At 50.1% G+C, this 23,713-nt stretch overlaps 1 protein-coding gene and 1 long non-coding RNA gene across 5 annotated transcripts in view; one reads left to right on the top strand and one right to left on the bottom strand.

The window, feature by feature from the left end:
• ADCK1 (aarF domain containing kinase 1) overlaps nucleotides 1-23,713 on the bottom strand; it is a 104,375-nt gene that overhangs the window by 37,376 nt on the left and 43,286 nt on the right. For all 4 annotated transcript variants that reach the window (XM_039883932.1, XM_039883935.1, XM_039883936.1 and 1 more), the window contains one exon: nucleotides 3,422-3,580. In XM_039883932.1, the coding sequence (XP_039739866.1) occupies nucleotides 3,422-3,580 (159 nt within the window). The remainder of the gene's footprint in view (nucleotides 1-3,421; nucleotides 3,581-23,713) is intronic.
• LOC120619565 (uncharacterized) lies at nucleotides 1,251-12,216 on the top strand. The gene is made up of 3 exons (XR_005657553.1): nucleotides 1,251-1,261; nucleotides 6,436-6,438; nucleotides 11,992-12,216. It is a non-coding gene; the product is annotated as an uncharacterized LOC120619565 (long non-coding RNA).

Below are 23,713 nucleotides of genomic sequence, written 5' to 3'. Positions count from 1 at the left end.
ACTCGAGCCTCCAATGCCACCGCCTACCCCCTCATTCTCAGCAGATGGTCTTGCCTCCTACTTCAGAGAAAAAATAGAGGCTATCGGGATGGTACGACGCAGCTGCCCACTTCCCCTACCTCCTTCTCCTGCCCCACACGCTCATCTGTACCCAGACTTACCACCTTCCTCTAGTCTCAAAACAAAAGCTGGCCAAGGCTAATTTCCACCTGCGTCCTTGGAGTCCAATCCCTCAAGTCTCCTCCAGGATCATATTTATCAGTTACTTCTTCTCCTGAATCTTCGATCCCCCCGCTCCGCTGCCACTGTCCCCATCAGCTACAGCAGACTGGAGTCCCCTGGCCTCTAATCCTATGCTCTGCGGTAACCACTACCCTCACTCCCCTCACCATCCATGGCTAAACTCAAAAAGAGTATTCGACATTATCCGTCTCCATTCCCTGGGGCCTCGATCCTCTTGCGCCCCACTCATCCCACTGTCCTTGCTCTTCCCAAAAGCTCCAAATGCCCCTTTCAGAGCTTTACTATCTCCTATTTGACAGCATTGGGTAATTCTGGAAGACTATATTTTCCCAAGTTGCTGCTGCTGCAACAATCTCTCTCATTCTAATGCTCTTCTAGAACCCTGCCACTCCACCAGCAAGAAGTGCAGTCTATTTCCCACTCCTTAAACTGAGGGGAACTTTGCGACTCTTGCTCTTAACAAAAGAGTGAGGAAGAGGTAATCGACATGATGGCCAAGGCGAGGTTATAAAAGTGTCATAGACTTTCAGCCTTAGTCCCTTGGGATATACGCTCTTGGGGCATTCGGCCAGCATGCTGTGAGGAAGCCCAGACAGCCATGGAGAGGCCTACGCGAAGAGGATCTGAGGCCCCGACCCACAGCCCCAGCTGAGCTCCCAACCAACAGCCAGCACCGACTTGCCAGCCATGTGAGTGAGCCACCTTGAGTGGATCCTCTAGTTCCAGTCAAGACACCCAACTGGCACCACATAAAACAGAGATGACTATCTCTGCTAAGCCCTGCCCAGATTATAGATTCATGAGCAAAACACATGACTGTACTTTTAAGCCACTGTTTTGATGCGGTTCACTATGTGGCTCTGGACAACTGTCTCAGTGTTCTCTTCTTGAAACTGTTTTCATCGAATGTAAACACTGCTCAACCCTGGTTCTCCTCCAGTCTCTCTACCATGCCTTCTTAGTGCCCTCAGGAACGTACCCTCCTGGGAGCACTGCTCAAGTGAAGATGCTCTTCCGAGTTCTTTCCATGTCCTCTCTCCTTTTTTTCCCCCACTCTATGGACCTTTTCTAAGTGATCTCAACTACTCCCCCAAATTCGGCTCCTGTGAGTCTCCTTGCTGGTAAATCCTGAGTCTATATTTGCTGCCTGAACTGCAAACAGAACTATACTGACCCAAAACTTCTGACAGCCTCTCTTGTGTCACACGGTTGCTCCATTACCCCTTCCACTTTGCTCTGAAAGTGCAATGCATCCCGACCCTCTTACTCCTGTCAGAGCCTACACTTCCCAGGCTCCCTTGCCACTGGTTTCCAGCTGGGTTTGGCCAACGGGCCACACTGACAGAATCCTGGGGGACAGGAGGAGGATGCTGCCATCCCAAACAGCATCTGTGGCTCCAACTTCCAGGTGACAGGCCGTACGTCTGCGATCCACCTCCCATTGGGCCAGTTCTCCATGGCTCCAGCTTCCACCAGGTGGCCCCAGCTCCTGCGCTCCAGGGAAATACCTGTTCTCTCTGTCCCTCCACCTTGAGGGTGGCTTCTTTCTCTCAGTAATTGTCTCACCATTCCATTTAGCTGCTCAGCACTTCCATCCCCTGTGAGCCCCATTTTCTGATTCAAATTCCCTCTGAAATACCTAGAGCAATTTCTTTTTACCCCAGCCGGACTCTGACTGACACACGTGGTTAAAGGCATCCCAATGTAATCATTTAAGCCAGAAACCTATGATTTGTTTTCGTCTCCTCTGTGTTCATACCAGTATTTGCCTCCAGCCCATGTAAAGCTCGTCACAAAGTCCTAATGATCCCACCCTTGAACCCCCTTACACTGCTTTGGTTCACGTCATTATCTCTCTCTCAGACCACCGCAGCAGCCCCTCAATCAGTGACCCTAGCTACAGTCTTTCTTCCCTCTGATACATCCTCCAGACTGCCAACATATTTTTATTTCTAATGCACATCTGATCATGACATTCCCTGATTAAAAATCTTAAATTGTTCCCTACTGACTACAAGATAAAATCAGACTGGCTCAGTTCCATAGTAAATACATATTTACTATGTATGCCATTCTACTCCTGAGCCTGGAACACTCCAAGTTCTGTCCTGTCTACTTCCACAGCGCGCCTCATCTGCAACCACTCCCAGCTCACAGCACCTGAGCCAGTGGAAGCTTTCTAAGCACACCCTGTTCCTCTGACCCGGAGCCTTCGCACAGGCTGGGCTGTCCTTCCCCTGTCTGGCAGTCTCATGGGCTCCTCAGTGAAGCCCCCTTGATGCCCACGTCAGTCTAGGCATAGTGCTCCACAGCACTTCACAAATACCCCCTGTGTCCCCACATTGTGGCTGTCTGTGTAGAGACTTGCTCCTCCACCAAACAAGGAGCTCCCCAAGGATGAAGACGTTGCTCACTCAATGCAGAAGAGACCCTCAACGTGTGTTAAGTTTAGTCAAAGCAAGTTGAAAGAATAAACTAAAGTCCAGAGAGAGGAAAGGGAGCAAAGGAAAGGGAAAGAGAGCAGGAAGAAGAGGGACATGCTGGCAGATTAAATGGACTGCTGAGCTCCCACGGTGGGTGCCGGCTACCGCCCCAGCAGTGGCCTACTCACCCTCCCTCCCTTGCTCCGGGCATGGAGCTGGAAAAGTCCAGAGGCAAGGTCTCCACTACAGCTTTTCCCAGGGCCATTGTTAGGCACTCATGTTTGTTCATTCAACACATATCAGATAGGCAAACATGCAATCTGCATAAGTATTTCTGTGTGAGCGGCCTGTCATTTTCATATCCTTTGGTTGACCATGTGCTCTCTTTCATTATAATTTAACAAACTGAGATGTAGCTTTTTCTAAGCCCAAGGTAATCACCTTTGGTTCGTCTCATTTCTACAACATGCTCCTGAGGTCCACTTGGCTCCAGCAGCTATTCAGTATGTTCTGAGACCATCCACAGACAGTTCCCAGAAAAAAATCACAAAGAACCAACCAACCCAGCCATGGGTCTCATGGTCACAGCTTCGTCAGGATATCTCCTTTGTTGTGGTCTCAAGCTCCTCTCTGCCCCTCCTCAGCTCAAAGGGCCACATCTGCCTACCAGCTTCGAATCAGTTTCACTGGGCCTGCCTGGATTGCGAGGAAATGCAGGATGAGGATGCAGGAAGGTGAAAGGGGAAGGTTCTCACCTCCATCAGGAGAATGTCCTTTGAACTCTGAGCCTGCACCTTTGGGTGCTGGACCTTCACAGCCACCGTCCGCCCATCATGCAGCACCGCCTTGTGGACCTGGGCCAGGGAGGCAGCCCCTAGAGGGGTGTCGTCAAAGCTCACAAACAAATCATGGATCTGTCAGGAGTAGAGAGAGGACACAGCAATTAAGATGACAGTTCGGTGAGAGAGGCCAGGAGGATGGGCCAGTGCCAGTGCTGCCCAATGCCCCCATAAGACTGTCTGCTCTACCAGTTATATGCCAGCCCAGTGCCTTGCCTGGGCCCTCTGCTGCCATGGAGAGTCACACCAGGCATACAGAGGGGGTGAGACCGAAAACACACATGGAGGATGTGTCCTCCTACATGTGCCTAAATGCCCTGAGTACTTCCATTTAAGGCCAAAGAAATGCTGTCTAGAAAGCTGAGAACTGGGCATCAGCTGTCCATTTAATTACTCACCACTGTGCCTCCACAGCTCCCACATATGGATATAATCAAAAGTTAACAGAACCTGAGCCTAGGGAACCCCAAGACAGGAATCAGATGGAAGATTTCCAATCCCACCGACCTGGAGAGCTCAAGGAATCCTGGCTGGAAGCTGCAAATCCAATGACCACCTCCAGTTCCTGCCGGAACATCAGCCTCAATATGGGTCCCTCAGCCCACTCTCAGCCCTGCCACCTGGTAGAGATCCCAGGGCTACAAGCCCGAACCTTGCATTTGGTCCTCATCTGCAATGCCACCCAAAGGTAGCCTTGGGCAGATCCCCTGCCCTTTCTGTGCCTTGCTTTCTCTCTCTATGAAATGGAAAGTATACTCCTTATTCTTCCATCTTTCCTTCCCTTATTCCTTCCTTCCTTCCCTCTTAGAAATGCCATACCGATTTTCTTGAAGGGAAAGTCTTTTTCACTTGACTGGTCACACCTACGTGGTCCAGATATAAATATTCTACCAGATGGGAAGGAGGCCCCCAAAAGCTTTTTGCAAGATTGGCCAAGGCTGAAATTCTCATCCCTTCCATTTCTTGAAGTCCCTGGATAGGCTCATAATTCTGCAAACTCCAGACATTCACACGCATACCTGCACAAATGTGTATGTGTATCATCACACACGTCCCCTCCTTCTCACACCCCCTCAGGCCTGCACACTGAGGCCTATTCAGTCCATGCCCCCGCCTCCCTTTGTCCCCTTCTGCAGCAGCTACCCAGCCCCTCTCCTCTCCTTGGACTTCAGAAGTCACATGATCCGCAGCTACCATCTCATCCCTCTGTTTGCAAAGTTGCACCATCACTTTGCTAATCTTGTCTCATAAATCACTCCCTCTAGCCCTGTCATCATTTTTGTAGCTTTCACTAAACTCTGTCCCATTTATCAACATCCTGCGAGGCCAAAGGTCCAGGCAACATGGGAGGGGCCTACACTTCTTTGTCATGGGAGACGGGTACAGCTTGGCTTCCCTGTTCCCCTTCTACCTCATTGGGTTTTCATCTGTACCCCTCCCAGTGCCTACTTCCTCCTTCTTCCCCAACCATGGACTTGTCTTTTTCTCCCTTTGTGAGACTGAGGCTCCCTGAGGGCCCGATTCTTCCCACATCATCCACCCTGAATCACCCTGGGTCTCTCTGCTCAAGAACCCTTTATCTTGGACCTGGGCTTAGATTAGGAGAATACAAAGACTACCACCCCTATAAACCTCATTAGAGTATCAGCTCCCAGTGAGCAGTGCCTTTTGTCAATTTTGTTTGCTACTGAATTCCCTCTGCCTAGAACAGAGCTGAACTAGTCAGTGACAAACAAGGATTTGTTGAAGGAATGAAACCACTATTCTCTCCATTGGAGAAGAATTAAATGAACTCTTTCCTCCCTTTGAAATGGCTGGACCTTCCTGCTCCCACACTCCTACTAATCCAAAGGTCTCAAATGTAAAAGCACATGTCGTGTGTGTGATTTACCTAGGTGCACTCCATCTGTTACTCAAGGGTGGGTGTGAAACCGAGGCCTGCTAAAATTGAACTTGAAACCTAGAGATGCCAGGGGCCACAGAGTAATGACAAAAAGGAAAACAAAGCCAGGAGACAGAGAGAGTGAATCCTAAGCACTATGGTTGATCTAACTAAGCTTGAATGCCCACCTATAAGTCCTTCCTTTGCTTAAGTCAGTTTGAGTTGTTTTCTGTCACACACAACTGAAGAGGTTCAACTGATATAGTGTGTCCTCAGCTCCATCTGGGATGAATCAAAGAAACATGGGCATGGTGCCTGACACCCCAAGAGGCTCAGGAAGTGTGAGTTCCATTCTCCCTCCAACCTCTTGATGGGACAAGGATCCAGGAATAGAAGGTAGAGCTTCTGCAACGTTCCCGGCCATTATATGTTGAGATCAACTCCAGCTTCCTTTGGAAACCCTCTGGCAGTTCCTGAGGGAGCACCAAGGAGAATGCTTTCTGGAGCACAGCTGTGAACTTGGACTCCCACCTCCCAGGCAGTTAGAATGGCCCCATCTGCCCACAGCAAAGGACTTGGAGGTCATCTGACCTTACTCTCCATCCCAAGCCTCTGCCTGGCTCCCTGGAAACATTCGTTCATTCTCTGAGAAGGACAACCAGTCTTCAAACCAGTGTCATTGCAGGGACATTGCAGAGTCATTGCAACCAAAGAGTGACATGGCAGTGCTAGGGCTGTGTGGCAAGGACAGCTGCCAAGAGCACTCTAGGGGGAGGTGTAGAAAGAAAAGGGCTGAGGCCAGCATATTTCAGTCTCCAGGATAAGAAGAAGCCTGATACACCACATCCCTGAGGATGGGAAGGGGGCATTCCACAATTTCCTGCTCCCACCAAGGGAAGGAGGGGGTCCGAGATGCCACCCAAGCCCAGCTGCCAACTCAGCACCCTGAGCAAAGCCCAGCTGTGAGGACCTGCCCGAATTCCCAAATTGATCAATGGAAGCAAAGAGAGGCATGGGAAATGAGGATGCACTCACTCCGCACAGGGAGTCTGTCAGGCAGATACCCCACCCCACCCTGGCCTGCTCGCCACCTCCCATCTCTTCCCATTCTATCAGGAAGCAAGTCATATGTCCATACCCTCCTGTGTGTACGTACGTGTACACACACACACACACACACACACACACACCCCTCTCTCTCTCTCTCTCTTTCTCTCTCTCTCTCTCTAATTGATTGCTAGTGGATGTTCCTAGCTGGCTTATAAAAAAGGTAATTAAAGATGGGTGCTGTAGCCTGTAATTAAATATGAATAAAGTATCTCCAAATGGAACCTTGATTCGAAGTGTTCAGTAGAAGTACTTTAAGCTGATAGTATGGAAAAATAGGCCCTGTCCCGAAAGCAGAATTATACCGCCAGAGCAGCTGAAACAAACACCGCCCCCCTCCAATCAGCCCGGTCCCCGAGCCTTTTCAGCAGAAAACCATTAGCAGAAACAAACTGCAGCATGGGCAGCAATTAGACTCAAGCAGGGCCCTCAGCTGCCTCCAGTCACTCGCAAAAACCTGCCTCCTCGTCTAAGGTTTTCTTCCCCCCTTTTCTTTGTTTCCCCCTGTGTCTGGTGGCAAAATCAATTAAGCAAAACAACTGCATTTTAAAATGACTAGTTATGTGCTTTTTAATTACTGTCGGCCATGATTCAAATATATCGATGTCCCTGTCTGGAAAGGGAAAAATAATCAGGAAAAAAGTTTCTCTAGCTTTGTATGACACGTGTGTCTGTGCATGCGTGTGCGTGTGTGCGTGCGTGTGCGTGCGTGCGTGTGTTTATGAGCAGACAACATCAGAGAGGCAGAAAAAATGTCATTTCCTAGGGGTTAGCAGACTCGGGCTAGGTAAGACTTCAGCAGGCTGGCTTTAGCTGGGGTCCAGGAATCCAGAGACCATGTGACATTTTACCCCAGTACAGGGCAAAGTGAGAGACTCTCCAGAAAGTCAGCTGTGCAGATTTCCATGAAGCCAGGATACCGGGCAATATTTCCAAAATGCCACATGGAGCAGCCAAACACTGGCCAGGGTCCACATTCACCGCAAAATAATGTGACAGGACATCAGGATCTTCTGCTGAAGCCACATATGACACCTGGGAGTAGTTTCACTTGAGTCTCAGCCAGCCCCACCACAGCCTGCAGGCTAGCCAGACTCAGGCCCTCTTGGGGACTGGCTCATCAGTCACAGGATGGGGTATGTCGCAGATTTTCCAAGATGGCCCAATTTCAATATTCCATCCAGTTGTCCCCATACTCATTCACATCAGACCTATTCTGTAAAGTAATGCTAACAAATCTAACAAACCCTGAACTGGCCTGCTCCAGATGAAGACAAGAGCCTGCCTTGAAGCAGGTAAGTCCAGGCAGATGGGAAGGCCAGGAAGTTCCCACTTAGAAGCTGCGAAGACAGCCCAGGACATCTAAGGCAGGTTACCACAGCATCAACAGCAAACAATGTCTGACTCTCAAGGTCTTGAGATGGCCCACCCCATGCCTGGCCAGGTGCCAGCAGCCATCCAATGAAGCCTGATGGGGAGAGGGACAAGACCCTATGCTAATGGAGTGGCTGCAGCAAACCTTTCCCACTGAATGCCCCAACCCCACTTGAGGCAGACAGGTTATCTCTAGTTAGCTAGGACTCTGCAAAACACTGACATCTGCCTTGGGCAGAAAACTCATCATTCCCACTCAGATCCCTCTGAGTGAAGCCCATTGCCTCTCCTTGGCACCATTTCCCAGAGACCTGCTCCAGGCATCCCTACATCTCACAGACACCCCACCCCCTAATACCCCATTTTGCTGCAATTCCTTCTTCTCTCCCTTAAACATGCCTGGCTTATATCCCACCTCTTCAGTGTCATTCCTATACCTTCTAAGGTGACACCTGACAGTGAAAGCAGATAGGTGCTTTTGTTCCTCCTGTGATGGCTTTAAAATATGTTCCTATGTTTTCAATACTCCTACTTTTGAGAGGTTGAGCCTATTTCCCATCCCTTGAGTGTGAGCTGAACTTAATGACCCACTCCTAACAAACAGCATACGGAAGAAGCGGTAGTATGTGACTTCTGAGACTGTCACCGTGATGTCCTCCTTGCTCTCTCTCAGATTGCTTGCTCCAGCGGAAGCAAGCTGCCACATCGTGAGAACACTCAAGCAGCCCATGGAGAGTTTCATGTGGTAAGGAAGCAAGGCTTCCTGCCAATAGTGAGCCATCTCGGAAGCAGCTCCTCCTTCCCCACTCAAGCCTTCAGATGACACAGCCCCAGGTGACATCTTGACTGAAATCTCATGAGAGACTCTGAGCCAGAACCATCTAGTGAGCCACTCCCAAATTCCTGACCCATAGAAACTGAGATATCAAATGTTCATTGTTTTAAGACACTAAGTTTTAGAGGTAATTTGTTATGCAGCAATAGCTAATTAATACACCCCAAGAGTGTCCATGCCAGATCTTGCTAATCAATCACAGTGTTCCTTTCTGCTGGGCCCAGATGATGCCTCAGAATCTCTCTCGACACAATGCTCCAGGCAGCCACTGAGAAGTGACCAGAATGAACATGTAAAATGAAACCTATCTGCCATTCCTTAGCCTCAACCAGTCAACGAGCATTTACTACAGGCTAGAAAGTGTCACATGACAGAAACCATGCTAGGTAGGTGTGTGAGCCAACGAAACAGACACAGTCTCTGGCCATGAGGGGACTTCAGTCCGGCAGAAGGCAACAGCCTCTGAAAAACACACCTGCTGGAGACAGTGCCCCCTGCCCAGTGCTGCTTCAACCCAACCACGAAGGGACTTTCTGGCCAGGTAAGAAGAGGGGATCTCCAAGTAGACTAGAGGCTTCTATTTTTGCTCAGCATTGCATCCCAGGTATGTGACTCATATTGGTGCTAAGTATTTCCTAATGAACGAATGATGATGAGGTGCAATGTTCCCTAATCTCTTCTTGGTAAGGGGACTTGGGGCCTTCCGGATGATATAGGATAGCTAAAACACCTCCCATAAGTGGCTACAGTACATTCGAGGTGGCTGAGGGAGCCTCCCTGTTGCTGGATACTTTGAGAACTGTGGGTGGAGGGACTCTATGGAAATGTTGCGATAATAATGATTAATAAAAAGCAGATAAACACCCAGTGTGGCTGGCCAGCCTGGGAAGCCATCCATTAGACCTGCCATTCACTAGAGGTGGGGGAGGAGGCAGTCCAATCGGATCTCCTCAGCTTAAGCAAACCTCCTCTAAATTGTAGGCTGCAGGCACTGACATTTGATAAATTATTCTTCATAATTCACCGTTGGCTGTCATAAATCTAATCTTTCAACATTTCCCATCTTAATAACTTGTACAGCCTTACAGAGTGACATGTCTGTGTCTCTGCCTGTGAGAGAGATCTCTGGGGTAGAAGCAACCAAAGATCCCAGACAATGCAATATGAAGCCAGGGACGCCCAGAGCCAGGGCAGCCCAGGCAGGCATCCCTTGGGTGATCCAAGTACAAAGGTGATGAGCCACCCTTGGAACCATGGAGCGCCCAAGGGCCAAGTGCTCACATCCCATCGCAGGGCTGAGAGACAGGCAGTACCAGGACTCAGACCTCAGAATCGCACAGGCAGAGCTCTGTACACCGTACTGCAAGCCGCAAGGACCTACTACCTCTTCCTTGAATTTCAGCTTGGATTGGTAAAAGGGATATAAGATACCTTTGCTCTGCAGGAACTGAAGCTTCGACCACAGGTTATTCCTTACATTTGCATGTTTGCTACCCTCAACGCGCTCTTATGTAATTCTCGACCTTCTCCTAAGGTCATGTAGAGAAGATATAATTGCCCCTATTTTAGAGAGAAGAACATATTTGCTAAAGGTCATTAGTTTATCTGTCAAATGTTTATTGAGTTATTAGTGTGTGCAGTCCCTGGGGACTCAATGGGGACTGAGTCCAAATCAGATACAGCCACCATCCTCTAGAGTCACTACTGGAACTTGAAGTCCAGTGGAGAGACCGGAATTAATCAAGTAACCACAGAAAAATGTAAAATGGCCAACTCGGACAAATACTATGAAGGGAGAGGTAACTGCTACCATCAGAGGATTACTCCAGCCATGGAGGGCTTCTCTGAGGAGGTGACAGAGAACTGAGATCTAAAGGATGGAGCCAGTTACCTTGCTGAAGAAATAAAGGAAAAACCATCCAGGCAGAGGGAACAGCTTGTGTGAACCATAAAGGAAAGAAATAAGATAGGGCAACAGGAAGGAGCCAGAAAGAAAATGGCCAGCAACTCCCAACTCGAAATTCAAGACATCGGGCTCTCCAGGTCTCCCCCAGGGCAAGGGTTCCTCGTCCACAGCTCTGCCCACAGGGAGAAAGCCTGGCCACAGTGGCCCACATTCATTTCTGGTGAGGCTCAGGAATTCTCGAACCTGATGGGCTCACCATCACAAAGCGCCAAAGGCCTTTTTTCCAACAACCTTCACATGTTCCTACACCCAAAATACAGGGACAGAGAACATAAAGCATAAGCACCCTTTGCTTACGACAGCAGCATCTGCTGTCAGGACAGACTGCCTTGGCCTCCAGGAGGTGGCAAATGCCACACACCAAATGAGCCTAGGCTATGTTCCCGTGCCTCAGAGCCCCAAACAAGGGAGGTCAGGTACCAAAGCCCTTGCGATCTTTCTAGAACATCTGAGCATGTTTCTCTCAGTAAGAAGTTTTCCAGATTCACTTTGCATGTGACAACAGCAGGGCCCGGGACTTTTAAAGCGAGGTAAACCCAGACTTCCTGGGTCTGCCGGAAAGACAAAGCCCACACTTGAGGGAAACCACACACGCTACCAGCTGACCCCAAGAACTCCCGCTCTGGCGTCAGCAGCCCTACCTGCCAACGTCCAGCCATGTGGCCCTGGGCAAACTACTTAGCTTCACTAATCTGCAAAATGGCGGTGATAATAATGATACCCACTTACTGGGGCATGATAAAGGATGGTATGCATCCACAGCAGGGAGCGGCACACTGTAGCCAGCAGGCCAAACCCAGGCCTCCGCCTGTTTCTGTACAGCCCGTAAGTTAAGAATTCTTTTTTTACATTTAAGTGTTTTAAAAAAATTTTTTTTTTTTAATATTATGTGACATATGAAAATTATCTGAAACTCAGTGTCCATGTCCATGAATGCAGTTCTGCTGGAACGCGGCATGCCCACTCATCACACATCGTCTGTGGTGCCTCGCACCCTGCAATAGCAGCGGCAGGCCATTGTGACAGAGTGTGTGGCTTGTAAAACCTGAAATACTGACTATTTGGACCTGCGGTCAGCAGAAAAATGGCCCCTCAAAGATGTCCATATCCCTAATCCCCAAAGATGTGATGAAGTTAAGGCTCTTGAAATGGAGAGAGTACCCTGGATTACCATGTGGGCCCGACGTGATCACAGGGTCCTCGTCAAAGGGAGGTAGGAAGGGCAGAGTCAGAGCAAAGATATGGCAAAGGAAGCAGAGGTGAAATGTGGATGTGGGGGAGGGGAGGGAGAGAGAGAGAGAGAGAGAGAGACAAGGAAGGAGGGAGATATAGGGAGAGGGGGAGAAAGAGAGATTTAAAGATGCTACACCGCTGGCTTTGAAGATGGAGGAAGGGGCCACCAGCTAAGCAATGTAGGTGACCTCTAGGAGCTGGACTAAGCAAACAAAGAGATTCTCCCCTAGAGCCTCTAGAAGGAATGCAGCCCAGCCGACATCTGAATTTCAGGATTTCCGACCCGCGGAATGATAAGATAACTATATACTATTTTAAACCATTGAATTTGTGTTAATCTGTTACAGTGGCAACAGGAACCTATTACAGGCTCTTTACAAAAAAGTTTGCTGGCCCCTGATGTAGAGCGTTAGTGGAACACTCAGTATATATATTTACTCCTTCGCTGTATTTCCCAGGGCAGTGGTGAGACTAGGAAGCTGAGGAATGAGACAAGAAGATGCACAGTGTGGGGAACACAGGACAAATGTGAGCCCCACGACACGGCACCAGGAGGGTACATCACGGCTTGCAGTTCCGCTGTGCCAGGTGGCAACACCTAGCACCAGTCCCCATTTCCCCTCCCGGGGCAAGGGGTCCTTTGCTCCCCTGGTTGCCTCTTACATGTTATTCCCTTCCAACCCCAGGTCAGATCCTAAAACCTTCCCCACGTCTTTTCCCCAGGAGCCCGGTTTCCTCTTAAAGCTGACACAGAACCACCAGTCATCAGTTCACATCCCAAAGGTGAGAGGGAACAGCAGTGGGGGCCCATGTGGGACCTCTCACTACAATGACGATGGCACAGGTGACTGGCAGAAGCTGCTCCAGCCGTTGAAGTAACAGCCTCTCCATCGACAGTCCCAGTTACAGGAACACGCACACACTCCTAGAGACCTTGTTAGATCAGGGTGTGGATGACTTGTTTTAATACCTGAAAACCAGGAACCCAATTCTGGGGCCCAGCCTCTCAGTGCTGAACCCCAAATTATTCAGTCCCACATAGACTCTCTGGCCTTCTCTGACTACCAACCCACCCCTCCCACTCCAAGGAGAGAGGAGGCACTGTGCAAATCCCAGCCCTGAAGAGAACTTCTTCCCCGAACTGCTAGCAGGATGACTTGTTAACATATTCACCCTCTCCCACCGCCACTGTGCCCTTCGGTGCTGTGGTCAGTTCTGAGGCGGTTCCCCACTGTCCATGCCAGAACCCTAGGGGTCGACCATGGCACCTATCTCTCCCTTAGCACCCCCTGCCATTTAATTCATCCTTGACCTCAGTCTCCAAAATATGTCCGTCCACTCCTCGTCTGAGCCACCATCACCTCTTGCCTGGACAACCATAAGAACCTCTTAACTGGTCTCCCAGTTCCACCTCTCCCCGTGCAGGCCACTGCAGACTGGACTGTGCTGTTCTCTGCACGGAGCCTGCTGGGGGCCAACAATCTGGGACCCCCTGAATATGCCCTGCCACCGCCAGCCCTTCTGTCCCTAGACAGATCTGTGCTCTTTCCCATCCCCAAGCCTCTGCATTCTCTGTTCTCTGTCCCACCCTCCCTTCTCCCAACTATATCCTCTGGCCTCGGCTTAATCACCACTTCCTCAGAAAGGCCACCGAGGCTGCCTCAGACTCAGAGCACGCTGTACTTTTCCCTCATGGCATTTATCACAAGTGTCATGACATTTTTATTTTCTGATCACTTATTCAACATCTGCCATTCCCCTACGACTAGATGATAAGCAGCATGATGGAGGCTTGCTCACCCATATCACCCCGGGGCCCAAATAACAGAAGCTCAGCACACATCTACTGAGTCAACAAATGAATAAACAAATGATTGGTGAAGTCCAAGGGAGAAAGGCATTGTAGTGTCCAAACACACAGGAGCCCCTACCTGTGGGACAGCCAAGCCATCCAGGCCGAGCACCGGCCCCCACGCAGGCCTGGGGCTCCATGGTTCCAGCCCCACCCCAGGGGCTCAGCCCCGCCACTCCACGCACCCCCCACCACCTCTCACTCAAGGTTCAAACACCTCCCTGAGGTGACACCCACCAGAGATGACATCCTCAGCCCTGCCCCCACTCGGGCCATTTCACCTGCCCTGAAATGCCCTCCCCATGTCTTGCAGCTTGTTCTCCACGTTCCAGCACTCGAGCCCTGCTCACCTTCTCCAGAAAGCCCTCTCCATGCCCCTACCGCGGATTCCAAGAACACCTGAAAGCTTTCTCAGATGACCTTCTCTCACCTTGTCTTGACCTCTTACTAAGTTATGTCGACAGCCCATTCTGTACCTGAGGTATAAGCTCCTCAGAGATGTCAGAGGTGTGAGACACGTCAGTAGAGCAGCCACACAGTACCTCCCTCTGACTCTCGCCCCATTTGTGCTGCTGTGGAAGGGGCTCTGCCCTCTGAGAGGAGGACTGGGCTTCCAACCCACCCTTGGCCACCAACCAGCCACGTGACCTTAGACGAGCAGCTTCATCACTTATGATAGAAGGGTGTGGGAACACTTGATCTTTGACAGCCTTCCTGCTCCTATGATCCTGTAAGTCTTACCTTCCATCCCGCACTCCCCTAATTGTGTCCTAGTCCACTCTAGCCATCCTCTAGACATGTGGCCACACACGCACACACACTCAAATCTGGTTCTCTACCTGGCATCAGCTTACCCTCTCTGGTGACAAACACATGCTCACACACATGCACACACGCGTGCGTGCACACACACACACACCAGGAGTCACCTCCCAAGTGGCACGGGCAATGCCACGGAGGGTTTCTCTTTGAAGCAGGGCCTCCCATGGCAGAAATCAAAGGAGCCTGGCCTGGGACATGGGCTTATTCTCGAAGCTCCATGAATAAAGAAGCAGGCACAGCTGGCCTATTCATAATCAGCATAAAAAATTGATTAGCCCTTTCCAGATTAAACATTATTGTTTCAACGATGAACATAAATCAGGCGGACGTGGAGGGCTTGCCTCCCTCTGCTGCCCGGGAGCAGCATCAGGTAGACAGTGAGTGGGGGAAGTGGAAGCAGAGGGGGATCCCTCCCCGGAGAAAGAACTAGTCTAAGGGACACTGGGAGAGCAGACCACTCTTGACCCCATCACCAGTCCCCGGCCTATGCACACCTTTTTCAGAGGTGAAATGGAGGAGAGCTTGGCAACCTCACCGCACACTTCATAGAGCACCTCTTCGAGCATCACCTGATTGGCTGTTGTGAGAACATGAGTCCAGGGCCAGCCCAGGGCCGAGGGTGAGATGGCAAACTGGTACGATGTCAGAGGCAGACTGGGTCTCACAGGCCCTTCAGCATGGCCAGGAACCCCGCCACTCCCCTCCATGAAGCGGCCTGTGTAATTGAAGTGTGTTTGTCTCTAGGGTCATACGACACTCAGGTTCAGTTCCCAGCTGAGGCACTGTCCTGCTGTGTGATCCTAAGTAAGTTACTTAGTGTCTCTTTATCTGTTTCTACATCTGGGAAAAATGGGGAAACGGATACCTACCTCACTGAGCCGTTGTGAGGCCTAAATGAGACCTTGTGTTTGAAAACATCTAACACATATTAGGGACAGAAACACTTAATAAATATCTAGTTCCTGGACCAGCCAGGGTTCCCTGTGTGCCTGTCCCACCTCCCACTCGAGAATGCTGGGAGAGGCCCTACACTGCTAAGGTGTGAAACTTTGTGAAAAGCACAGGGATCTCCTTACAGAGAGCAGCGGAACGCAGCAGTTAGGAGCTTGGGTTCTGGACTCAGCCTGGCTTTTGCTCCTGACTCTGCCTTGTACTCTCTGTGTGACCGCAGGCTTGTGACTCGACCTCTCTGGCCTTGATCTGCTCCTCTGTAAAATGACAGTAAAAGTACTTGCCCTCATAGGGCAGCTGCGAGGATTATGGGAGATGATGCCTACAAAGTAACACCACTGCCCCAGCCAGTTCCTTCAGATCTTTCCTCCCGCTTCCGCCGGACTTGCAATTCCAAGTATTTGCATCTGTGCCCAAAAACTCTCTTTCCATAGCCACAGAATTAACAGCTCTCAGGAACAACTACTACTCGGGAAAGTAGGAAGCTGCTGTATAAAACTCTACCTTCTCTCTTGGCCCTTGGGTGGGATAATTCTAAGGTGGCTGTTTGGCACCATTGCCGAGTCTCCCCATAGGATTCATCTTCATCTGCCATTGTGTCAGCTGGTTTAAGAGGGCACAGTAACCGGCCGCCTTCTCTTCCCTGGACCACTTTCCCTCTTCCCTACCGGCAGCACCTCAACTTCCCACAAAACCACTCTCACTAGAATCCTTGCCTCAGAGCGGTCTTCTAGGATGAGCACTTCTCATGCCATGAACACTCGGTCAAGGTCGGCAATTATGTTCACTGTAAGATGGGGCAGGACCTGGGAATCCTCCAGATCAACGCTTCTACTCCAGCCATCACCAGTAAGGACGACCCTCTGGCTCACGGGGTGACATGGAGAAGGCACCAGAAACCACTGCAGTCACATCCGCCCTGCCCCTGCTACCCACCCCAGCCCTGAGCAGCCTGCAAGAGGAGACTCACTCCCCCGGCCCTGGGGAGGGGAAGGGAGTTCCTGTCAAGGAGAAGAGGAGGTCCCTCTGTCAATCCCAGGGGGCCTGGCGTCAGCTCCTTCAAGAGCAGTGTCTGTGCCCTTTTGTCCTCTGGCTTGTGGCCTCCTAACTCATTGCCCAACCTAGGACACTCAATCTGAGCTCCAGGAGGATGGCAAGAGAAGAAAAACTGGCCCTGCCCCAGCTCTGAGGAACAGCTGAAAAAGGCTCTATTAGCCAGATGTGGATGATGGAAAGAGGCTTCTCACACGGCTCCTGCCTTGGGCCCCTCCATCCATCCGCGGCTGACTCTGCTCAAAACGTCTCTTTTCCTCAGTCACGTGAGCTTGCACACAGATGTTCACACATGCACACACACTTAGCTAAGTTAACATTACTTCTAAGACCGGGGCCTGTGGTGACTCTCAAAAGCCTGAACATCAAGGCCCAATGCCTAAGGCCACTCTATTGTCCTCCAGAAACCAGCTAACAGCTGCCTAGTGGGAGGGGTGGGGACTTAGGTTCTGCCTCTTTTAGCTATGTGACTGTCTCTGTTGCTTAACCTCTCAGGGCCTCTGCTTCCTCATTTAGAAAACTGGAATGGTAAAATCTACCAACCTTGCAGAATTACTGTAAGGATTAGAAACAATATCTGTAAAGCATCCAGCCAACGTGTAGTATATAGACAGAAACGATAGACAGAAACGATAACATTATTATCCACTACCATGAATATCGATGGTTTTTTCGCTTCACCACATTTTTATGCATTTGTTGCCTTGCTGCTCCCACCTCACCCCAACTCTAACCTTGGGGTTTAAATGAGAGGTGTCGCACCTTCTTACAGACCCCACCCTCTGACCACAGCAATTGGTCTGAGAATGAACATCTGTGTTTTTCTCCCAGGGCTACTGTAACAAATTATCACACACTGGGTGGTTGAAAACAACAGAAATTTATCGTCCCATAGTTCTGGGGTCTAGAAGTCTGAAATCTAGTGTCGGCAGGCCTGCATTCTCTCCTAAGGCTCTAGGGAAGAACCCTTTCTTGCCTCCTCCTAATTTCTGGTCACTGCCAGCGACCTTTGCAGTTCCTTGGTTTGTATGTAGCTGCATCACTCGAATCTCTGTCTCTCACATGGCCTTCTTATAAGGACACCATTCACTGGATTTAGGGCCCACCCCAATTCAGTATAAACTCATTTTCAGTTATCTAATTACACCTTCAAAAATCTTAGTTCACATTCTCAGGTTCTAGGGAGACGTAAATAGGGGGAGGAGACATTGTTCAATCCAGTACAATGTCTGACTTAAGCTAAGTCGGTCTGACTCCTGATCTGGAATTTTATCAAATGAAACTGGGGTGGGGGAGGACCTCCTAGAGACAAAGCTGAGAAGAGGTGAGGCTGAGAGTTGCCAGTGGCTGCTGGTCGCCAAGGACTCATCTGTGTGACCAAAGCTGACCTGCAGGAAGAAGTTGAGAGACAGAGAGGAATCCTGGAAGAGGCTCCCGAAGGGCCAGCTCTACCCCGACACTTCCTGAACTGTGGTTACATGACGCGCTCCATCTGCCCCTTTACCTCGGTTGGTTCAGCGTGGAGTTCTGATCCTCACAACCACAAAAGCACCCATCTATTATGGCTTGAATTATGTCCTCCAAATACTCATGTGTTGAAGTCCTAAACCCAGTACTTCAGATGTGACCTTATTCAGAACTAGTGCCATGGCAGATATAATTAGTTAAAATGAAGTCATACTGGCACAGGGTGGGCCCCTAACCCCAGAGACTGTGCCCTTATGAAAAGGGGGAATTTGGACACAGAGGCAAATACGCACACAGAGAGAATGCCAGGGGAGCATGAAGGCAGAGATTGGGGTGATGCTTCTATAAGCCTAGAACACCAAAGATGGCCTGCAAACTATGAGAAGCGAAGAGAGAGGCATGCAACAGATTCTCCCTCACAGCCTCAGAGGAAGCAACCCTGCCAACGCCTGGACCTTGGACTTCTAGCCACCAGAATTGTAAGACAATAGATTTCTGTAGTTTAAGCCACTCAGTTTGTGGCATTTTGTTGCAATGTCCCTAGCAAACTAATACACCACCAACCTGCTGGTCTACTCTCAACCCCCGAGCGAGCTGTGTGCGGCACTCGTCACCACACTGCCCAGCCTCTGCCGCCCTGGTACTTCTGCTCCTTAGACCTTACTCATCCTTCGAGGGCCAGCTCAAGACCCACCTCCTCCAAGAACCCTCTTGTGAACTTCCCCTGAACTTCTGCATCAACCCCACAGCTGAGTACTTAATTGTTCTCTAATTACTCCCTCTGTGTATTGTTCTGTCTGCCTGGCTCTGGGAGGAAGGGAGGGAGGGACATGGCTTTGACATTCTCTGTATCCCCCACAGTGTTGGCACAGAGGGAAGAACATATCAGCTGCTCAGCAAATCTGTACTTTCTGAGTGAGCAAAGCAAGTGGTGGATCTCACCCACCCCAGGTCAGTGAACGGGGCCACCACGAGCCCAGGACCTCTCTCCACAGAAAAGCCCAGACGCAGCAGCTGAGCAGAGCGTTTGGCGCTACCCTGCAGGTCAGATCCCAAAGACAGGGAGGACCCTAGCACGGTCTGTGGGTTGAAGGTGAAGTGGTGAGTACATGGGTATAATCATCCCAACACGGGCAAGTGGGAAGGCTGGCAGAAGGTACAAAGAACACCCTAGAATCCTATCACCATGAGCAATAAACGTATGAAAATACAGCTTCCTCAAAGTGCACAGGACACTGCAAGGCCTCGTGTAGGGTGGAAGCTACTAGAGGCCCTTTGGGTTTCCTTAACAACAAAGCTGGCCTCACTCCTGAGTGCTGGCCATCTCATTCCAGGCCCTGAGCAGAACAGTCCGGGAGGACGAGTGCTGGCTCGGGAGTCAGAAGACCTGGGTTCTAGTCCTGCTTCTACCACCGCCCAGTTGTGACAAGTTACTTGCCCTCTCTGAGCCTCAGTTACCTCACCTGTAAAACACAGAGGTTGGACAAGATGATTTCTAAAACCTTACAACCCCTGAGTGAGTGGTTTCTTGAACACACACACACACACACACACAAATTAGCTGATTTGATTTAACACTGGCAAGTCTAAGGCACTTGCCACTGAACAACAGAGGCTGAGCAAGAAGAGCCAGTGTTTGTCCAAACCCAGGAAGATCCAGGCACCAGGATATAATCCGGATGTAAACTGAGGGTCCCAGCCTCACTGCTTCATCTAACAGCTACTGGGGTTTACTATCCGCCAGGCACTGCACTTTCGCTGGGTCGTATCTTTCATTCCTCATTACAGCCCTATTAATGTAAGGGTTCTACTATCATCCGTTTACAGATGATGGAACGCAGGCTCAGAAAGAACTAATGATACAGTTAGAATAAGGCAGCATTTGAGATTCACGCAAGGCTCTCTGACTCCAAAGCCTACTTTATTAACCCTTATGCCACACTGCCTCAGAAATGATCCTTTTGCTCTTTCTAGAACCGGACTCCGCCCTCGCCCTTAGCTTGTAGTTTACACAGCCCCAGACATATCCTCACATGGCCCTCCACAGGCTCCTACAGGAATGTTCCGTGGACAATAGAACTAAGTCCAAGGCAGAGGCAGAGCTGGCCACCCTCAGGACTCCAGGCCCCATAAAGCCGTGCCGTGATGTCCTGTGTCGGATGGAGCGTCTTGGTGCATGAAATAATCACTGAGCACCTTTTGCGTGCCAGGTACTGGCAAGTGCTCTGACGGAACCCCAGGATGAGTAGGAGGAGACCTGCCATCCTGAGGACATGAGCCAAGCACCAAAATGGCCAGACAACCAGCTGAAGCAAGAGGACCCCCTGCAGGTCAAGCCAAGTCCTCTAGATTCACATCCCACCTGGCCACGAGGTCAGCGAAGGCTGCAAGGGGACAGGGGCCTTTGTAGAAGTTCTTCAGTGCAACGCAACCACATTTACTCACGTCGGCTACATGCTGAGCCCACACTAGGACCCAACGGGGTTTGAGATGAGGAAGTACTCAACCTTAACACAACAAATAACTGCATAAAAGCTGCCACAGGGGACAAAAGACCCGGGAGAATACAAAAGAGCCATTCATCCTGACTAGGAGTGCGTGAGGGGGCCAAGGGAGACAATTTCACCAGAAACTACCTCAGTTTCCCGTCTGTAAAATAAATAACAGTACCTATTTCAGAGGGTTTTAGTGAGGAGTTGATCCATGTGAAACTTTTAAAACGGTGTCTGACACGTGGCAAGCATTCCGTGTGTGTGTGTGTGTGTATGTGTGTGTGTGTGTGTTGTTGTTGTTGTTGTTGTCGTTGTTGTTGCTGTCATTGTTGTTATACCTGGAGCTTAAAAAATGTGAAAGAGTATGATGAGTAAAGGAGGGAAATAAGAGGCTAGGCCGGGGGTGCAAACGCAGGTTAATGAGGTGAAGCCCAGTGCTGTGTGGGGCTGTGTGCGGGATGGAGGAGGCAGAGCTGGAAAGAAATCAGGAGCTGCTCTCAGGGGGTCTCTATTCCGCCGGCACGATAGGGACGTGGCCCAAGCTGGGTAAGGTTCATCTGGAAGCTACAGAATAAAAGGAGACTCAGAGCCTGGAGCAGGAGACTCTCACGGAGGAGGCTTCACTAGCAGGCGGGGAAAGGGGTGCGGGGCCTGGGGGGTCGGGGGGCAGCGGCTGCAGGGTGGAGGCCTGGCCAGGCCGACCTGGGGAAGAGCCGGTGCCACCGCAGCCGCCTCAGTCTCCCCCCACCAGTGACTAATGATACACCATTCGTCCCGGCTGACATTAATGCTTCCCGCCATCCATCTCCCACTGGTTAAATTACCATTTATGGCCAAAATCTCTCTCTCTCATAATTGATAAAAATCTCCTTTTGATGTTCGGCATTATTGGGGGGAAAACGTTTTTTTTATTCTTCATTATGTTTTTAATATAAATGTAGTTTTTGTTGAGAGCTGCTGGGAAGGCTGGGAGGGAGGTAATCTCTCTCCCCCTCCCCCAGTCCTCCCTGCACCCAGCTTTGAGGCCATCGGCCCCCTTCCCAGAACACTCACTCTGTAGCTTTCTTGGGGACTGTCTGAGGAGACAAATAAAGCAGACGCCACAACAACAAAGGCTGTGCTGCGGACCAAGGGGAACGAATCTGTGGACGGCTGAAGCCCTCAAAGTGGTCCCCAGCCTGGCCCAGTGGAGCAGCCCAGGAGTGGGAAACAGTGAGCTGACCCCTGCCAGGCCCCTGCCAGTGTGTGGGGACAGGGGCAAGAAGTCCATAGGGCAGGGACCCCCAGGGGCTGGCACAGAGGAATGCTCAATAAAGATTTGTCAGGAAATAGGAGGAGGACAGGAGAAGTTGGATGCACATTGGAAAGAAGCAAGGAGCACGAGAACATGCAGGCGCATGCAGCCCTGAGGGCAGGAGAGGCTCCTGTGGCCCCCTGCCGGAAGCACTTCCCTAGCCCTCACCCAATCCGGCGCACCTCTACAATGTGGTGGGCCTTGTCCAATCAGTTGAACGCCCGACTAAAACAAGACTAACTTCCCCCAAGCAAGAGGGAATTCTGCCAGCAGACATCCTTCAGACTTGAACTGCAACATGAGCTCTTCTTGCGTTTCTAGCCTAATGACCAATTCTGAAGATTTTAGATTTGCCAGCTTCATTAAGTGCATACGCCAATTCCTTAAAATCAGTCAGTCAAATCTGTGTTTATTTATCATTCTCTCTCTCTCTCTCTCTCTCTCTTTCTCTCTCTCTCTCTCTCTCTCTGTTGCTTCTGTTTCTCTGACTAATAGAAGGATGAGATCTGGCCCCAGGACGGCTGCCACAGCCTGGAGACAGGGATGCCCAGAGGACGTACCTTTTCCTAGTTCCCACGAAGTTCTCCAGCAGAGCTCTGCAGGCGTGCAGAGATGACAAGGCTCATCCCAGAGCTTGCCATTCACTATCCATGCCCGCCACCCTGGCCCCTGGCCCCCAGGCCTCCATGAAAGCCTCTGCTTCAGTCTCTGCACTGGCCCCACTCAGTGCCCCCACCACCTGGAACCCCTTGCACAGACCAGGTGCTCTCCTGCTGCACCTCGCCACCTTCCACCTTTGCTGCCACTGGTTCTTACACTAAGAGTGCCTTCTCTCTGCCACCGCTGCCATGCTTGAAAACAATTAATGTTCTTGAAAGAAGAGCCACTTTTCCTCTTCTCTGAACTTGTGCTTACAACTTGAGTGAAACAAGACAAAAACATCACACTCCACCTGTCCCTGCAGGTTCATACGAAACAATGCGGTATGCACTCTCCAGCCTAATGAACGCTGGTTCTCAAAACCACTCCGGTCAGATGGCCCATCAAGAACATTGAACACTTCAAAATAGTCATGGGGATGTAAAGCATAGCATAAGGGATACAATCAATAATATTATAATAACTATGTATGGCATCAGATGGGTACTAGATTTATCAGGGTAAATCACTTCGTAAGTTACATAAATGTCTAATCACCATATTGTATATCTAAAATGAATATCATGTTATATGCCAACTGTAATCGAAAAATAAAAAGCTATTTTAAAAAAAAGAACACCGAGCACCTGTGACACAGCAATCGAACCTAGGTACTACAGGAAGTTACAAAATAAGGTCAAATCTAGATCCCCAACCAAATGGGAGCTCAGTGGCAAAAGATTAATTAAATATGTTTCAGAGGTCACAATCCAAACCCTGATACCCCAACACCGGTACAGGTGGTGCCCATAACAAAGGTATTTCTGAGCTCCACTCCAGCAGCTGACCTCATTTCCTTTTGTTTTTCATAGAATTTCAGAGCTGGAAAAAACCTTATGTGAGACGACTATATTCCGGAACAACAAACAAAACTGGATTATTTAATGAAATATAATGTAACACATTGAACTTGTCTGTGTGTGTTGCGGAGGGGAGTGGGGAGGAGGGGAGGAGGCATACGTGTGTGTCCATGACCAAAGATAGCTGTACCAGGGCGGCGGACAATTCTATTATCTCTTCCTAAACCCCGCTGTAACTCCTATCCCTAAGCTTTCCGCCCACCTCTAACCTCCCTGCCTCATCTCCCATATTACTAAATCCATCCCTACTCCATCTTTCCTTGCTCAGGTCTTTCTCCAAGTTCTCCTCTCCCTCAGGCTCACGTTATGAAAAGAACATTC

This window comes from Pteropus medius, unplaced genomic scaffold, assembly GCF_902729225.1.
Source record: "Pteropus medius unplaced genomic scaffold, Ma_sr-lr_union100, whole genome shotgun sequence".
Taxonomy (NCBI): Eukaryota; Metazoa; Chordata; class Mammalia; order Chiroptera; family Pteropodidae; genus Pteropus; species Pteropus medius.
The sequence above is the reverse complement of the archived record's forward strand: the minus strand, read 5'-3'. Positions and strand labels throughout refer to the sequence as shown.